This window comes from Lissotriton vulgaris, chromosome 4_1, assembly GCF_964263255.1.
Source record: "Lissotriton vulgaris chromosome 4_1, aLisVul1.2, whole genome shotgun sequence".
In the NCBI taxonomy this organism is placed as follows: Eukaryota; Metazoa; Chordata; class Amphibia; order Caudata; family Salamandridae; genus Lissotriton; species Lissotriton vulgaris.
This window is the reverse complement of record NC_141691.1, coordinates 2,082,241,013-2,082,258,000: the sequence shown is the minus strand read 5'-3', so window position 1 is coordinate 2,082,258,000 and position 16,988 is coordinate 2,082,241,013. Positions and strand designations below refer to the sequence as shown.

At 40.0% G+C, this 16,988-nt stretch overlaps 1 protein-coding gene across 1 annotated transcript in view; it reads right to left on the bottom strand.

Moving 5' to 3' along the window:
- The window catches only part of LOC147725080 (uromodulin-like), a 194,144-nt gene that overhangs the window by 156,969 nt on the left and 20,187 nt on the right, over positions 1-16,988 (bottom strand). The window contains exon 2 of the mRNA XM_086918162.1: positions 8,499-8,716. Coding sequence (XP_086774288.1) covers positions 8,499-8,672 — 174 coding nt within the window. The 5' untranslated portion in view covers positions 8,673-8,716. The remainder of the gene's footprint in view (positions 1-8,498; positions 8,717-16,988) is intronic.

Here is a 16,988-nt window from a genome sequence, read left to right as displayed (position 1 = left end):
AGTAATCATTGACTACTAGGGTACACAGTACATGCTAGTTTTCTAAATTTATGTTTTCTTATGTTTAGATTTTAAGAAAAACTTTCTGTCCTGATGAAGGTGAAATTATTGTTCTAACACCGAAACGCTGTGTTGACTGTTGTTTTTAACTTGACTGGTATAGATTTTGTATCCAAATGATTATATTGTAACCCAATAGGGCGGAATATTAATAAGGATATGTGTATAAATACATAGTGTGGTGTTATTGAATAAATTCGTCTTTTTTACATACCTGCAACTGTAGAGGAGAATTTTTGTAGAAACTGTATGCTGTACTGTGGTACTAGATATGTTGGCAAGATATATGTGGTTTTAAAAAGTAGATAGTGTCAGGGTAACTGACATTACAACAAGAGAGAACACTACATTAGTAGTTGTGTTTTAAAAAGTGTTCCCTCCTTTCCTTAGACAACACACTACAGGGTTTAGAGTATTTGTAGTTTACATGTATACCCCGTCCCTATGTAAATCATAGGGGTACCTTCCTCCTTTTTTTCTCTTAGAAATTACTATTCCCACTCCAGAGAGTGCAACAGTAGGGAAAGTATTGAATAGCGAAGGGGTAAAAATTACTATTCCCACTCCAGTGTGTACAACAGTAGGGAAAGTGTTGGATAGCATAGGGGGGAAAATTACTATTCCCTCTCTAGAGAGTGCAACAGTAGGGAAAGTGTTGGATAGCGGAGGGGAAAACATTATAATCCCACTCCAGTGAGTGCAACAGTAGGGAAAGTTGTGGAGAGCGGAGGGGTAGAAATTATTTATCCCACTCCAATGAGTGTAACATTAGAGAAAGTATTGGATAGCAAAGTTGTACAAATTACAAATCCCACTCCAGAGTGTGCAACAGTAGGAAAAGTGTTGGATAGCGTAGGGGTAAAATGTACTTTTCCCACTCCAGAGAGTGCAACAGTAGGGAAAGTGTTGGATAGCGAAGGAATAAAAGTAAATACTCCCACTCCAGTGAGTGCAACAGTGGAGAAAGTGTTGGATTGAAGAGAGATAATAATTACGATACCCACTCCAGTGAGTGCAACAGGAGGGAAAGTGATGGATAGCATGAGGATAATTATTCAAATTAAATAGCCAATTAATAATTAATTAATAATAAATTAATTATAAGTACTACTAAATACTTATTAATTATCACGGTATTATAATTAAATTACTTCCCAACATATTTTCCTATAAACCCACAACCCACTCCTAAAAAATAACACAAATATTATAATTATCTATTTATCAATTAATAGTCATTAATTACCAATTAATGATAAATTAATACTAAATTGCATATAAGTAATAATAAATAAAAATAAATAATATTGTTTTAAAAAGTAAGTAATAAGAATTCAATTACTTCCCTCCCTATTCCCCTATAAACCCACAACCTGCTCTTAAACAAATAACACAATTAATATAATTTATAATTAATTAATTATTAACAAATTGATACATAATTAATAATACATTAATTATAAATAATAATTAGGGCTCCCGGTTTTCCGTATTTACGGATTTGTACATATAAATACAGACAGTATTTTTCCTTTGTCTGTATTTATATTTAATAGCGGAAAAATACGAGTAAACAAGTCAATTTTGCCGCGCTGCTGCCTTTGTTCAGACTTGCCGTGCCCTGCTCAGATTCTGGGAATTCCTTTGCAGTGACGTACTGTGGACCTATTGGCTCAGGGTCTTCAAGTGACCCTGAGCCAATCCCAGTTGTTTAGAAGAGTCAGGATGGGCGTGCTAATACCTCCAGCCTTCCAGGGATCCAGGACTCCGCCGCCGGAGTTAGCCTGCGCCAGCCCGCCGCCATTTGCACTTTCAAGGCACCTGTATGTGCCCTATTATGTGGACAGAACGATAGCCTTAAATGCCGCTCCTGCCTCTCTCTCTTCCTCTGCAGCCTCGGGTTCCTGCCCTCCTGCCCCCACCCACGCAGCACCAGCTGTTTGCATCCCCGGTGTTCGTTTTGGTTTTTCTTGTGATTGCATTTTTAATCTTAAAATATATGACTTTGTTACTTTTCTAAGACTAATAAAAATGCAATCACAAGAAAAACCAAAATGAACACTGGGGATGCAAACAGCTGGTGCTGCGTACGTGGTGTGGGGGAGGGAGGGCAGGAGCCCGAGGCTGCAGAGGGACAGAGAGAAGCAGCTTAGAGAGGTCAGTGATTAAGCCCCAGAATTTGGGGGTGGGGGGGGGGGGTACATTTCCTTACATAAAATCACATAAGTGATTAGGCAATCAAACATGATTCTTTGCCATAAACACGTTTTACTTCATAATAATAATCTTGCATAATAAATATGAAATGTAAAATACGTTTCTGTAATTTAGTTTGTTGTTGGAAATGGAACTTCCACAGCCTCTATGAAGTGAACAGAGAAAACACCATCAGCTCCAGACGGGTTTTAAAATATAATCGGGCATAACTTTTACATTTGATGAACCGCATTGCAATACACGTGCACAGATTGGTTTATTTTCTGCTGAGTTCAACAGTGCATATGTTTTACATAAACCTTTTTAGACTGGGGAAAGAAAGAGCGGAGTAATACAATGGTGATCCTTTTTTTCATTGCAAGACAAAATCATGCTGTGTTTGACAGTAACATTTTGAATGGCATCTGATGAATGTGCACAGCATGGAAGGTGCGATCTCATAGCAGAATAAAAGTGGCCCTTTCACCTCACATTGCTGGGTAGCACACAGTCATACCCATTGCATGCTATACTTGCCCACCTTCACTTTCTGTCTAAACTCACCTGCACATTTTTGATTTGGTTGAAGTGAGGGCAAGCAGTCCCTCCCAAAGCCATCAGTTGTTAGCAGGGCTCGGAGGAGCCATTCCAGTGTCATCAGAAAATATTGAACGGGTTTTCAGTGGTCTTCATTTCATTAACAAACCAGAAAGAGCCTCAATGTCTGCAAAGTCTCTGGAAATGCACATGTGCTTGTACTACAATGGCAAAGTTTTCAGATGAATGTATTGTGTTGACCAATAACAACTTGGCGCTGGTGTGCGTTGTCAATTTAAATAAATGCAGAAAAATACTAGATGTAGTGGCGTCTTTTGCGTGTGGCAAAAATAAATGTGGATAAATACAGAAAAAATGCCCCAAAAATAAATATGGATAAATACAGACGGAAATGGTCAAAAAATAAATACCATAAAACCGGGAGCCCTAATAATAATACATAAAAATTCATAACTTTTTTTTATAATTAAATGACTTCCCAGCCTATTCTCAAATAAACCCACAACCCGCTACAGAACTAAAATACGCAATAAATAATTTTCAAAAAAGTAATTACTACTATCAATTTAACACATGTATTAAAAAAAATCGACACTTATACCAAAAAATTACATCACATAATTTTAACACACATACTAAAATATTGAATACTGATATCGATGTTATTAACAACAATATTTTTACAAATGATACTACTGACTTTGATATATAAAAAAAAAACATTCTTACCTTACTGTCGATATTCTGTTCAACAATGTACTTGCTATTGATATTCTTGTACCTCGATATTTCAAACTCAATATTATTCTAGTCCAAAATAAACACCTCGATATTCTGTCTGTTCACCGTTTCAGGCCACTATCCATTGGAAAAAAGCGTTGGTATTCCCCCTGTTAAAGAAAGCCTCCCTGTTAAAGAAAGCCTCCCTGGATCGGAGAGATACTAAAAACTACCGACCCATATCTAGGCTTCCTCTACCCCTAGGTAATTTCTAGATGCCCACAATGTTTTGGATCCCTTTCAACACAAATGCAGACCACAACGTTCTATGGAGTCAGCTCAAGTGATTGCCATAGAGGAGATGCATAAATTGGTGGATCACGGAGGGAGGGTGTACTAATACTTCTAAGTCTCTCAGCTACATTTGATAGGGTCAACCATGCATTGCTCATCATCTGTTTAGAGAGTGTTTGAATTAGAGGTGCTGGAATGCCGGTCGGTTTTGGATACGTTGTGTACTAGATTAAAACAATGATTTGAAGACACACCCAATTTACAATATATGATTGGATATCATCTATGACGGATATTCAAGTGTACTTCTTGGACTTTGTGGGATTGGATACCATACAAGAGACTCTTATGTGACCCTACCTTATTCCAACTGGCATTGAACTTTAACCGACAATTGAGAACCGATATATACAATAATTCATTGACCCAAGCAGCGATTTTTGGAAACTATAAGGTGAATAATAGACCTTTCCCGGTGTGAGATAGTCCACACACGGTAAAACTGCTTCCTCGCTATTCCTTTGCGGGGACCATCAAGCCTTGGTGATTTTGCCCTCCTATTGTCCTGATGAAGACTCACACGGCTGAGGTGTAATCTTTCCATCGGGCCACCAGACGAGTCGAAACGTCGACGCTCCCTCTTTTGACCTCACCTTGACCTTGATAGATCCCTTGATTTGACGTGCTTATTTTTGGAATTCATGTCCAATTTTCGCCTTCTTTAAAAAAGTTTATATATAATTAGTATCATGGCTGGGTGTCTGTGTGGACGATGATTTCTAACTGGTCCTCCTTTTGTTGAAAATTGTTATTAATGTTTGTCACTAATTCTTTCTTGATTCTCCCTTACTTTTTCTGAACACTTATATCAACCTTGATCACCTCTATCTATGCACGCTTCCCCTGGGGGCATAATCACCTGTAAATGTTTTTCATGTATCATTGAGATGTATTGACAGTGTTGAATCAATCTCCATAAACTGACTTTGGAAAATATTCACCTTAAAAGCAATGAATTAAAAATTGCTTGGTAGTAATTAAGTCTGTTGCATTTTAATTTCTGTGTTCTGATGTACTTTGTTTAGTATTTGTTACACGGAGCTGTTGATTTACTATATGCTCAAAAATCTAATTGCCTAAGAAATTAAGTATTGATTATTGTCACATTGAATCGAGGTCTAGGACCATTGTCTCTTTTACCGTTGAATTAGAGGAGCAGCCCTTACTATCCTACAATCATCCCTATCCAACAGAAAGCAAAGGGTGTCCTTTGGAAATATCACATCAGACCCTTTCTCCTTACCCAGCGGAGTACCACAAGGATCGTCTTTATCACCTACACTTTTTAACTTCTATGTCACCCCTCTGACGAAGCTCATTCAGTCATATAGGTTTGTTGCAGTATCCTATGCAGATTACACACAATTCTTTGTATCAATATCATCTGATGTTGATGAGGCAGCCAGCAACTTTCAAAACTGATTGGCCAATAGTGTCATCTGGATGCAGGAAAACTGCCTAAAGTTGAATTCAGAAAAGACTGAAGTAATTCATTTGGCCCACTCAGATCTTTTTGGAAAAGTTGAGGTGGGTGGCAAATCTTGGTCACCGTACCCGCCCTGTTAAGAAAGCAAAAACATGGGAGTGCTATTTGACAATCAGTTGTGTTTATCAGCTTAAATTAAACAGTTCACCTCTGCATGTGTCCATCTCCTTAGAGTTGTGAGGACAATACTTCCATTCATTCTAGAAGAAATGCAGAAAATGGTACTGGTGGCCCTGGTATTATCTATGTTACATGATTGTAATACATTGTATATGAGTAGTGAGAAACGCTTGCTATTGACGCTCCAATCCCTCCAAAATGCTACTGCTTGTATGCTTTTGGGAATACTCAAATGTGCTTCTGTCTACAAAAGCATTAGGAATCTTCACTGGCTACCTGTCAGTGAAAGAATCAAATTCAAGGCTGTGTGCATAGTCCAGAAAAGCTTTGCACAGAAGTGGTCCAGCGTAATTTCAAGATATCTTTGCCTGCCATGTATCATGATCATGGCAAGACTTGTCTCTCTTCAGAAAATAAACAAGGCACAATGGGGAGATAGAAGTTTCTCCTTCTTAGCTTGAAACTTTGGAACTCTATGCCGCTGCAATTGAGATCTGAATCATATTACTCTTCTTTCAGAAAGTCTCTAAAGACATGGCTTTTTACTAACAGCATGACCTGTTATTAATCATTAAATGGGTATTTTGTCTGGTTCTTAGTAACTGTTAGCACCAGGATGCCTGACCAATCGCACGCTCTACAAAAGTTTACTTACTTACTTACTGACAAAAACATGAGGCCCTGTGATTGGACACAGGAGCTTTTTCTCCCATCTGCCCTTTCAGTACCAGGTACCGAATGATCTGATTGGCTAGCTGCAAACCAGAGGAAAATGTTGTGGCTGCCACTACTTTACTTGGGGTCTAAATACCGGTGTCCTTAACTTCTATTGAAACAATATATAAATAGGCAGGTTAGAGACACCCGGATCCTACTGCACTTATGAGTAGGACCTAGAAATGCTTGTCTTGGGGTGAACATTAAAAAAAGTAAATTCTTGCTGTGAATTCTGCAGAACTGCCAAGGGGTTCAGTCGGCCTTCCTGCCCTTGCACGCCGTCCCAATACAATATGGGTGAATCTTGCACACCTATCCTGTGGGAGTATTGGGGTACCTGAAAGGAATATACAAAATATATAAAAAAAATACAATGTAGGTTGGTGTCCTTAGGCAACTCATGGTAGATTGAACACAGTACCTGGCTGAGTGCAAGGCCCTGCAGCCAACAACAATGCGCATGACTGAAGGTCATGCGCAGTGGGAATTTGGAGTATTGGTGGGTTGGGCGCAGGGCCTGGCCGAAGGCTATTTAATTGTTTTTGTTTTTATAAAACTAACTCCTAAAGGAGGAGTTTCTGCTTACTGAGCAAAAACAGTTATGGGTGTTTCCCAGGGTGTGAGGGGTCATTGCTGTTTTTTTCCTTTTGATCAGTTGAGGAAGTTAGCTGTTGACTTAGCCAACGGGGTCTCTGTCAACGTAATGTCTGCCCAACAATTTGGCAGGCAGTGTTTTCCATCACATTACCCTGTCAATCAAACTTTAAATCAGGCCCAAAGAAATAAAGTCAGCGGGTGTGTGCTCATACCCCGCTCTTCAGGGAAATATTAAGTCAAGGAGGAGCCATATGGCACCATCTAGTGGCTCACAGGTATGTTTCTGGAAACAAAATATCTACCTTGGAGATATTTTAAAGGTGAGGAAACTGCAGTTCGAAATAGTATCCACCATAAAGAGTGTTACCGAAAGCAAGTGACCTGTTCTTCTAAATTAAGACCCACAGGATGAGGAAAAGCCATCTGCTCTGGCCTTTAATGCTGGAACAGGCCTTTAATGGCTGGTATTGTTCTCTGCAGTGGGCTCTAAGGCTATAGTAGTGAACATTTAGCAGCTGTTAGACTCCACATTCAGCAACCATGCATCTGCTGAGTGTCTAGCAGCTATTTGATCCCACACGAAGTAGCTGTGAGTCTGTTGTGTATTTAACAGCTGCCAGATCTCCCATTTAGCAGCTGTAAATCTGCCGAGTGTCTAGTAGCACTTTGATTGCTCATGAAGTAGATCTGACTCTAATGAGTATCTAACAACTGTTAGATCTCACCTGCACAAGCCTTGAATCTGCTGAGTGTCTACCGGCTGTTAGATCCCACATGGAGCTTGGTGGGATAGAAACTATAAAAATGTACCACTAAGCTCGTGATACACAACTCTATTTGAAAGTATCATTTTATTCAGACATCAAAAGCCTCAAACATTGCCCGCACATCATCCAGATGTGGATGTTCAGCACCTGCCTGAAGACAGAATTCTTTTATTTGTCAAAAATCTGGTATGACATGACATGATAATAGCATGAACTTTGATAATTTTGAATCCCAACTTAACTAAATGCCAAGTCACTTGGATTCACCCTGGACATCAATGTCACCCTCTAGGAGCACACTGTCAAAAAATAAGGATGGGCCGGAACCAGCTCTCCCTGAAAGTGACATCAGAATTGTTGTTTGAATCACAGAGCTCTTGCATCTGGATAGTGTTTACTCCCTGCTCCATTGCTTTTCAGAATCTGCACTGGCACCACTTAAAGGCATTCTACACATCGCAGCAAGACTCATCCAGGGCCGGAAAAAATATGATCACACCACCCCCATCCTAATGGAACACCATCGACTCTCCTTGCCAACCACACTATCTTCTAAACCAGCTGTATCATTCACAAAAGCCATCACAACCATCATCCTCACTTATCCTGAAGACAAGCTCACCATCTCTGGGTATTTGTGGTATACTTTCAGCTAGGAAACCATCAGACTGCAGACTTAGAAGTGTAAAAAAGACAAAACAAGACAGCCGGCCTTTTATATCATGCATTCAGGATCTGGAACAGCAACCCTGCCTCCTTCAGACCACCCCAATGCTGCTCCAATTTAGGAAAGAGTTGAAGAACACTACTACACAATGCATTACTTCCTATGTATTGTCTGCACTGAAGTAAATGTGTTATATGACAACAGCCACCTTTACTAACTTAAAGGCCTAAAATGCTCAATGTGTATCCTCTCTTACCACCATCTCATTTCCACACCATCCTGCCCGTGGAATGGCTTTCATTCGGACCACACGTTTGTTTCCCTCCAGCTGCAGAGAAGTTGTGGCTGTGCAGTTCGTATCCGCAAAATGCATCTGTGTAAAGTTGTAATTGAACCTCTCCAGGAGGCACTTGTTGAGAGACAATGTCATTGCTGAACCTTCACACTGCACAGTGGGAAAGATGTCACTGCGACCTGCAACAAAACACGACTGGTGAGAAATAATCACATGCATGGACAGCTTATTTAGCACTCCTGTAGTTTACAATTCTGCAAGACACACCCTTTCTAATTGGTTTTCTCACAATCAAACACAATAACCATCAAATGCACACCGGGTTTTTCCGGCCCAATGCTTCAGCATATTTACACTGAGTACAGTCTTTCTCTTAAAGTATGGTGCTCATGTTGGACGTACATCACAGACACCAGCCCTAAGTACAGGTCACAGAGGTCAGTGGTCGAAGCATGGAGTAAGTCATGGAAACCGAGTTGGACTACTTGTATTCGTGACTGTTTCCCTTCCGCTCTTTAGGTCTCAAAATAGCCAGCATTAGCTATGTGGAAAAACCTATTACCGACACTCAATCTCCACACAACATACAACACACAGCATAGGTTTTCACATGCAAGTCAAGTCAAGTCAAATAACTTTATTTCGATTCCATATAGAAATCATAAAAGTGTACATAGAAAATTTTAAAAGACATTGCAATTAATCCACCATAAAATCACAGTACATGTTTACACAATTTTTTTAAAACTAATTTCCATCAAGATTCAGTATCTATTTCTAATCACCAAAGCAGATCTGATAAAGTTTAAAGCGGCATTACAAATATGTGCAGTTGACAAAGATAACAAGAGGTCATACGCTTCTCTGTAATAACGCGTTCCAAATGATTCTAATAATGGTTTGATGAAAGTGTTTCTTGGAACTTTATACAAAGTGCAAAAAAGAAGAAGGTGAAGAGTATTTTGCGAAACCCTATTGTTACAGGGGCAGCAGGGTAGCTTCTCCCACCAACCCCTCTGCTTTGGGAATGCAAACAGAAAGTGTAAAGTGCCAAGGCGAAATCTTGTAAGATAAAAACGCCATTGCGTATTCTTAATATATGACAAATAAAACTGGCGAACTGGTTTTCCCCGTACACTTAGTTCATGATCATTTGTCTTAAAACAACCTAGGTTGACACTATAGGCATTTCAGGATTTGCAAACATCTTACTTAAACCTATTTTATTAAAAGTCTCTCTGACATACGTAGCCACGGGATTTGGGTGTAGTATTCAAGTTTAAGGCAATCTTGAATAATATCTTTTTGTTAATTTCAATTCTTCAGAGCGCCAAACTTTGGCCCATAATTTTAAAGGGGCAACGTGAATAATATCACTTATAAACTCAATTCCTACTTCTCCGTGGCAAAATATATTAGATGTGCCCAGTGGAACAGATAATAAACGTTTTCCAAACTTATTTTCCACAATTTGTATTTTTTCACAGTTTTGTGAACCCCAAACCCCTGCACCATAGGTCAAGGCAGAGACACACTTAGCTTTGTATAACGATGTAATTTCCGCTACACGTCGCTGGCCTAATTTACTGGCAAAACGGAAGAGGGCTTCAATTGACCGTGCAACCTTCTGAACCCGGGCTGTCAACAAAGGTTCCCAATTCAATTTTTTGTTAAAAAGGTTACCCAGATAGCAGAGCAGAAGTTGTCCACTTTCTCAATAATAGCGTTCTTCACCACATACTTCCGTATTTTAACATTTTTTTGACCGCAAGTCATGGCAAAAGATTTAGTAAAATTAACACCTAATTCTAGTTTGCCCATAAATGTATCAAAAGCATTCAGAGAGATCTGCATGCTGTTGGGGGTAAGTGCCATTAAAACAGTGTCATCTGCATAAGACAACATTGGGATTCTTTTTCCGTTTATCTTTGGGAAATCAGCAGTCATTTCTAATATGAAGCCCTCTAAGCCATTCGTATAGACCAAAAATTGAAAAGGTGCTAAAATACATCCTTGTCGGTCACCTTCAGTGGATATTATTGGTTTTGATTTCTCTCCACCACGGCCATATCTAATCATAACCGTTGTGGCGGTATGTAACCTGCGGAGCAGGGTGACCAGTGGTTCTTCAAAACCCATAGAGTCCATCATGCACCATAATTTGTCCCTGCATACCGTGTCAAAGGCACTGGACAAGTCCATGAATGCCAAATGTATAGAACCATTCTTAGCACCCATGTACTTGCCCATAATCAATGCCAGGTTCAGGCACTGCTCAATAGTTCCTTTCCCCTTCCTAAAACCATATTGAGAGTCTACAATAACCCCTGATGACTCAGCCCATGTTTCCAGCCGTGCCAATATCACCCTACCCATTAGCTTACATGTTGAGTCTATTAGTGATATTGGCCTATAACATCGTGGATCATACTTGTCACCCTTTTTAAAAATTGGAACCAAAACGGCCTCTTTCCAAGAGGTCGGAATAGGCCCAAGTATTAATGCCTTAAAAACAATCATAAGTAGAGGAGACCAAACCTCTCGGTTATGTTTAAAAAGATCTAAAGGTACTGAATCAGGGCCTGGGGCCTTTGAAGGCGCCCCCTTAGTCAAAGCTAGCTCTACTTCTGAGAGCATTAGTGATTCACTAAGCTTCTTAGCTGATTCAATATTAATATAACAGGAATCATCCTCTTCCGAGGTAGCAATCTGTAATATCTCTTTGGGATTAAAGATTTTATTGTAATGAGTTACCCAGGTTTCCTCTGGTAAATGAACTCGAATAGTATTTTCTTCCCCTGATTTTAAAAAGGGCCTATTTATTACTTCCCAAAAGAGTCTGTTATCCCTTAAATCAACTGCTTTGTCCAGGTCTTCCCATGCTTTAGTCTTCAGTTCATCTTTCCTTTTTTTAATTGCCTGCTTATATTGTTTCCTAGCCAGTATAACCATGTTTCTATTGTTATATCCTGATCATCTCTTTCCCTGCTGCTCAGCCTGTGTGTGTGATGTCATTGGAATGTTCCTGTGTGCATGGTTTGAATGTGTAGTCAGTTTGATTGAGTGGGCTGAGCAGCTGGATGCTGCTCCCGGTGGGGCCTCCTTCTTACCTTCCTTTTTACCAATTTTAACCAATAAATACCTACTTAAGAATACCAACGTCTACTGGATCTACTTACATAAATAAGTACTTTTATGAATGCAACAATGGCGACGAGCGAGAAAGAACTACGTGTGCAGAAATTAAATTTGAAACATGGAACTACAGTGAGGAGAAGTAAAGCTTTTAAAAGAAGACAAGCAACGCTTTTGATGCCCCACCGGTGTCATGTCACATCTGACAGCCTACAAGAAACATCTATAAAGGTATGTTTCAAGCGTTGGACTTTGTGGAGCTTATTGAATTTTAAATTGGCAGATTTATTAACAAGAGCGTCAAAAGTTCAAGCTATGACTGGTGTCAGAGTTAAACAGTGGAAAACTTAAATATATCAATTCATTGCCTGCAAGTATGGTGTACAGGCTGCGACCTTTTTCCACTCTGAGGCTTCCGTTTTCATTAAATTGAGAAGTTAATTGGAGCAGTGTTTAGGTGGTAATTGGTGCCAGCGCGCTCAACTAAACGGAGCTGCAACATTCATTGAACTTACTTCGCTTTTCATTTTAATCTCTGACACTTACCGTCCAGTTTGGGGATGACGGTTGAGTTGTCAGTTGGTCTGCAGCGATCCTTGCCTTTCCCCTGCTTCAGGCTGTGTGATGACGTCTTCTCAGTGTTTCGAGGAGTTGGCGAAGTGAGCTCTCCTCGCGTTCTACTTCCGTGATGTCAGCCTATAGGTCAGCGTTCTACTTCCGTGATGTCAGCCTATGAGTCACCGCCTCTGTTCAAGCATATTTTCGCAGTGAGCCATCGGGCGAAGACGTGACAGCGTGATGTTTGCTGCGTGCTCTCGTCATTTATCAGGCGTTTTCCGATGTGAAAGACACTTAATGCGCTGATGTCGTCCTGGATCGAGCGTTTTCATTCTTACAGCGTTTTTGACATAAAGCTTTTCCTTTCTGGGTGTCTTCCATCGTGTTCATCATCGTGTCACAGCGACTGGCACGCTATGTTATTTTTAAACCCTGCAAGTCTCTGGGATGTTTTCGTTTATATTTCAAGAGACAAGGTACTGTTTATTTATTCAGGTTTCACAATTCACAACGTCTAGCAGGACAACGGTGGCTACTTTTATTATTTTAGTTTCTTATTTTCCATCAGTCGCTATTTATATATATATTGATGTACATGTTGTGTTCTGAGTGATTTATGGAACTGTTATGTGCTGAAATTGATGAATTGGTTTATTTGTGTTCTGAGTGATTTACTTATTTACTTTTACTACATGGAACTGTTATGTGCTGAAATTGATGAAATAATTTATTTATACTGTTTGCTTTAAAGGTCGATTTTAATGGTCAGGTTTTGCTATGCTGAGTTGTGGCAATGTTTGAATTTATTTATGTAAATGAACCACATTTGTGCTCAATTAATTTGAGGTGTTCATTAAGTTGTTGATATTCATTGATGCTGATTTTTGATGAACCACTTATTTAATAGTGCTCTATTTTAAATAGAGGAGTTCACACTTTACTGCGATTAGTCATGCAGAGTCTGCATTTATTGCTGAACTTCGAGGAGTTCAATGTTGGTGTGTATTTTCTTGAACTTTGAGGAGTTCAATGCTAGTGTGTATTTTCTTGAACTTTGAGGAGTTCAATGCTAGTGTGTACTTTGTTGAACTTTGAGGAGTTCAATGCTAGTGTGTATTTTTGGATTTGTTGCGGAGCCACATAAGTGCTCATGGTTTGAGGTGCTCCATTTGTTTGAGATCAAATTATATGAGGTTGAGTCCTCAGTTCTGTTTATTCATGTTTTATTTTCCTGAACCACGCAAGTGCTCTATTCAGTTAGAGGTGTTCAGTTATAGAGAATCGTTAGGTAGCCATGTACCCCATGCACTAGGTGTTATGCGCTTTGTTCTTTATACCTTATTTAAGTGTGTTTTGGATAGCGTGGTAACTCCTACGTCCTAAATTTGTTATTCTATTGTGACGCCATTTTGTCTAGTTTGATTCCCTTATTATTGCTTTTCGTGACAGTCTGGCCAACTGCCATGTTTGGTGATATTTTGGGTTTTTGTTTGAGATGGGGGATGGTTGGTTGTTATGTGATTCCTCTCTGGTTTTGTGCGAAAAGATATTAGTCCTTTCTTCATCTTTTATGCAACAATTGTTATGTTATGATATATTGCTATTTCATGATATTATTTACAGTCATTCATTTTCTTATGTTGACTACTTATTTGAAATCCTGATTTTGTCATCATCAGGACATACTGTATTTAGTTTCACCTTCTTTTTTTTGTTTTCATTGTTTTAAAAGAGGGAGATGTGTTATATCCTGATCATCTCTTTCCCTGCTGCTCAGCCTGTGTGTGTGATGTCATTGGAATGTTCCTGTGTGCATGGTTTGAATGTGTAGTCAGTTTGATTGAGTGGGCTGAGCAGCTGGATGCTGCTCCCGGTGGGGCCTCCTTCTTACCTTCCTTTTTACCAATTTTAACCAATAAATACCTACTTAAGAATACCAACGTCTACTGGATCTACTTACATAAATAAGTACTTTTATGAATGCAACATCTATCTCTTGGGTTTTGGCGCAGTGCTTTAGTTAGGGTAGTTTGTGCTGCAGAGCATTCAGCGTTGAACCATTTGGGCCCCTAGTCATGATTCTTCCCCCCTACCTTTACAAGTAGATTGGTAGCTACATTTTCCATTAGCTTCTCGAAACTCGTAATTATATGGACTGGGTCAGGATTGAGTGATAGGCAGGTATCTATCTGGGCCACATTTTCCTTGAAAATATCCATCTCCAGTTGCCTCACAGCTACTTTATTCCACTTAACAGTGACACCCTGGTTCTGAGTATATACTATGGGTTGTTCCTGGTGCAGTTTTAACTCAGAAACAATGGAAAAACTCAGAATTAGGGGGTTGTGGTCGCTAGCTGGATTTGCCTCAATTTTAAAATCTTTCAAATAGTTAAAAAATTCCATAGATACAATTGCAAAAACAATTGTGCTTGTTCTGCCCCTCGTACCCTGGAAGGTGGGTATATTCACATTACCCGAAAAACTAATCATATCGAGAATGGATAAATTATTATTTATTATAATACTGTTTATAGCCTCCCCTTGTTTTGTGTGAGAGAAATGGGCCATAGGATGGTCATTTAAATCCATCATGCCACATGCTCTTGACCCACTAAACTTACACAATTCACAATTAAAATCACCTAACCATATAATAAGGAGAGGGAAGACTCTATTTCTCACATTGGCAATCTCTTCCTGTAAATTATCAATAATTTCCGTTTCATTAGGATCAAATATGTTATAGTACCAATTAATAAGAAGAACAGTTTCTATAAAAAGATTCTTAATGGTAAGTAATTGGTACCAAGGTGTTTCCACCACTGTATTAACAGTTCTTAAATTATGTTTTACCGAGATTGCTGTCATAAGCCCACCCTTAGCTCGCCCTGATTTTCACATGCATATACAGAGGCATACAGAAAGGGTCTTTTGGACTCTTCCAGTCAGTCATTCGCCTTATTTGAGAAGTGCAATTTAGGCATTAGTTTCATGGGCAAGCCTTCACAATTTAGGTCAGTGCATGTGATTTAGAAGACCAATATATGAGCTAAGACGGTCATCTCTTTACAAAAGCTTATCGAGATAATAGCCATGACAGTAAAACTTCTAAAGGGTCTTCTCAATTTCTCTGAACTCCTGCGCTCCAGTTATTCATCATCCTTCAACCATTCTCCCACCAGCTACTCGATTCCTGCCACAGGAGTTGGAAACTATGACGGTCAACGTGGAGGCTGCAAGGAGTGCACCTGCGTTGCCTGGTTATCCAGCTCTTTGGAAAATGTAAGCATGGCCCAGTGTGGTCTCCTCCATAGTGGCTCCACCCTTTGCCTGTGCCCCGCCTCTTCCTTGAAACAATAGAATGTTCCGACATGACATTCCAACTGTTGAGAGAGTGTCCCTCTCAGTTATGAGCTGTGCCTGAGCTGTGCCTGAGCTGAGCCTGTGCTGTGGCTGAGGTGTTACCAATAAACTTCTTTGCAAGCACATTGTCCTCCTGACCATTTATTTAATGATTCTACACTGGCGGCAGAGGATGGGATCGAGCTAACGACACCCCAACACACCAGTACGGGTAAAGGTTTTTCTGAACCGGGAGAAGATTAGGGAGAAAACAAGGGATCATTTGTGGCAGCTTTCCTGATGAGGACCTACATGTCTTTACAAGTGTTAATGTTAATCTAAACTGTGCTTGTGGAGTTTTCAAGCCCTAGACGCAAGATGACTGATGAGAGGTGCGATAGTTTCTGTAGGTAAAATTTGACTTATGTCCATATAAAGTGTGTCCGGATCTATTCACCGCTAGTGAAATGTGTAACTCTCAGCGCTTCCCAGCCTTAATCCGACTCTCGCCCCAGAGGCACAGTCAGCAATTTTTGACTTTGACTGTAAGTATCATGTAGGCTCATTTATCTGTGATTGGAATTGCAGTTGACATTGCTGTGTGGCTGCCTGCTGGGTGATTGTCTGTCTTTGGCAATGCAGCTACTTCAATGCAGCTACTTCAATGCAAGCTCCTAACCGAGATCGTTGCCTCTCCCAAGCCACTCCCTGAGCCCTTCTGCGCAGTCGGCGCAGCTCTTCACTATTGGCCCCAAGGCAGCATGGACTGTTGCGAACTTTGTGAGGGCTGAGGATTCCAGTCAGCCCTGACTGACTATGCACGCCGAATGTGACCTAGCGAACCTGACACCAGCACCCACATTGCTTCATGGCCTGCTTAGCATACTCTTACTGGCTTCGCTCCAGATTCTCAGCTGCTTTGCCTGCTAATGTCCTATGCCTGCCACTGCAGGAAGGCTTGAAGAACCAAAAGAGAAATAACAAGCATTGGCATAGCCAATAGGTCTCGCTTTTGGGGCCCTATGTGTTTAGCCAAAACGTTTGGCTATGTTGTAGAGCATTGTGGCTGCTGTGCATCATGTGGAAAGGTAAAAGTTATAATAAAAAGTGCTAAGTATTTTTGTTACCTTTATACAAACCAAGAAGGCATTATATACAACTGAACAACCTGATAAAAAAATAAGAATTAACATAAATAATCTGTCCTAGTTTTTTTGTACTTGCACTGCTGGCAACTTCTTCCTACCTGTTCTCATGCTTCTTTGTTATAATTTTTGTTTGTTATTGGGGAGCAGGACATAAACAACATGGGAGTGGAGGTTGAAAAACAGTACTTTAAATTAGAACGCGAGCAGCGAACGGACAGTGTGGGAGAATCAACAGATGCCAGATTCCGAGGGAAGACTGACGTGAT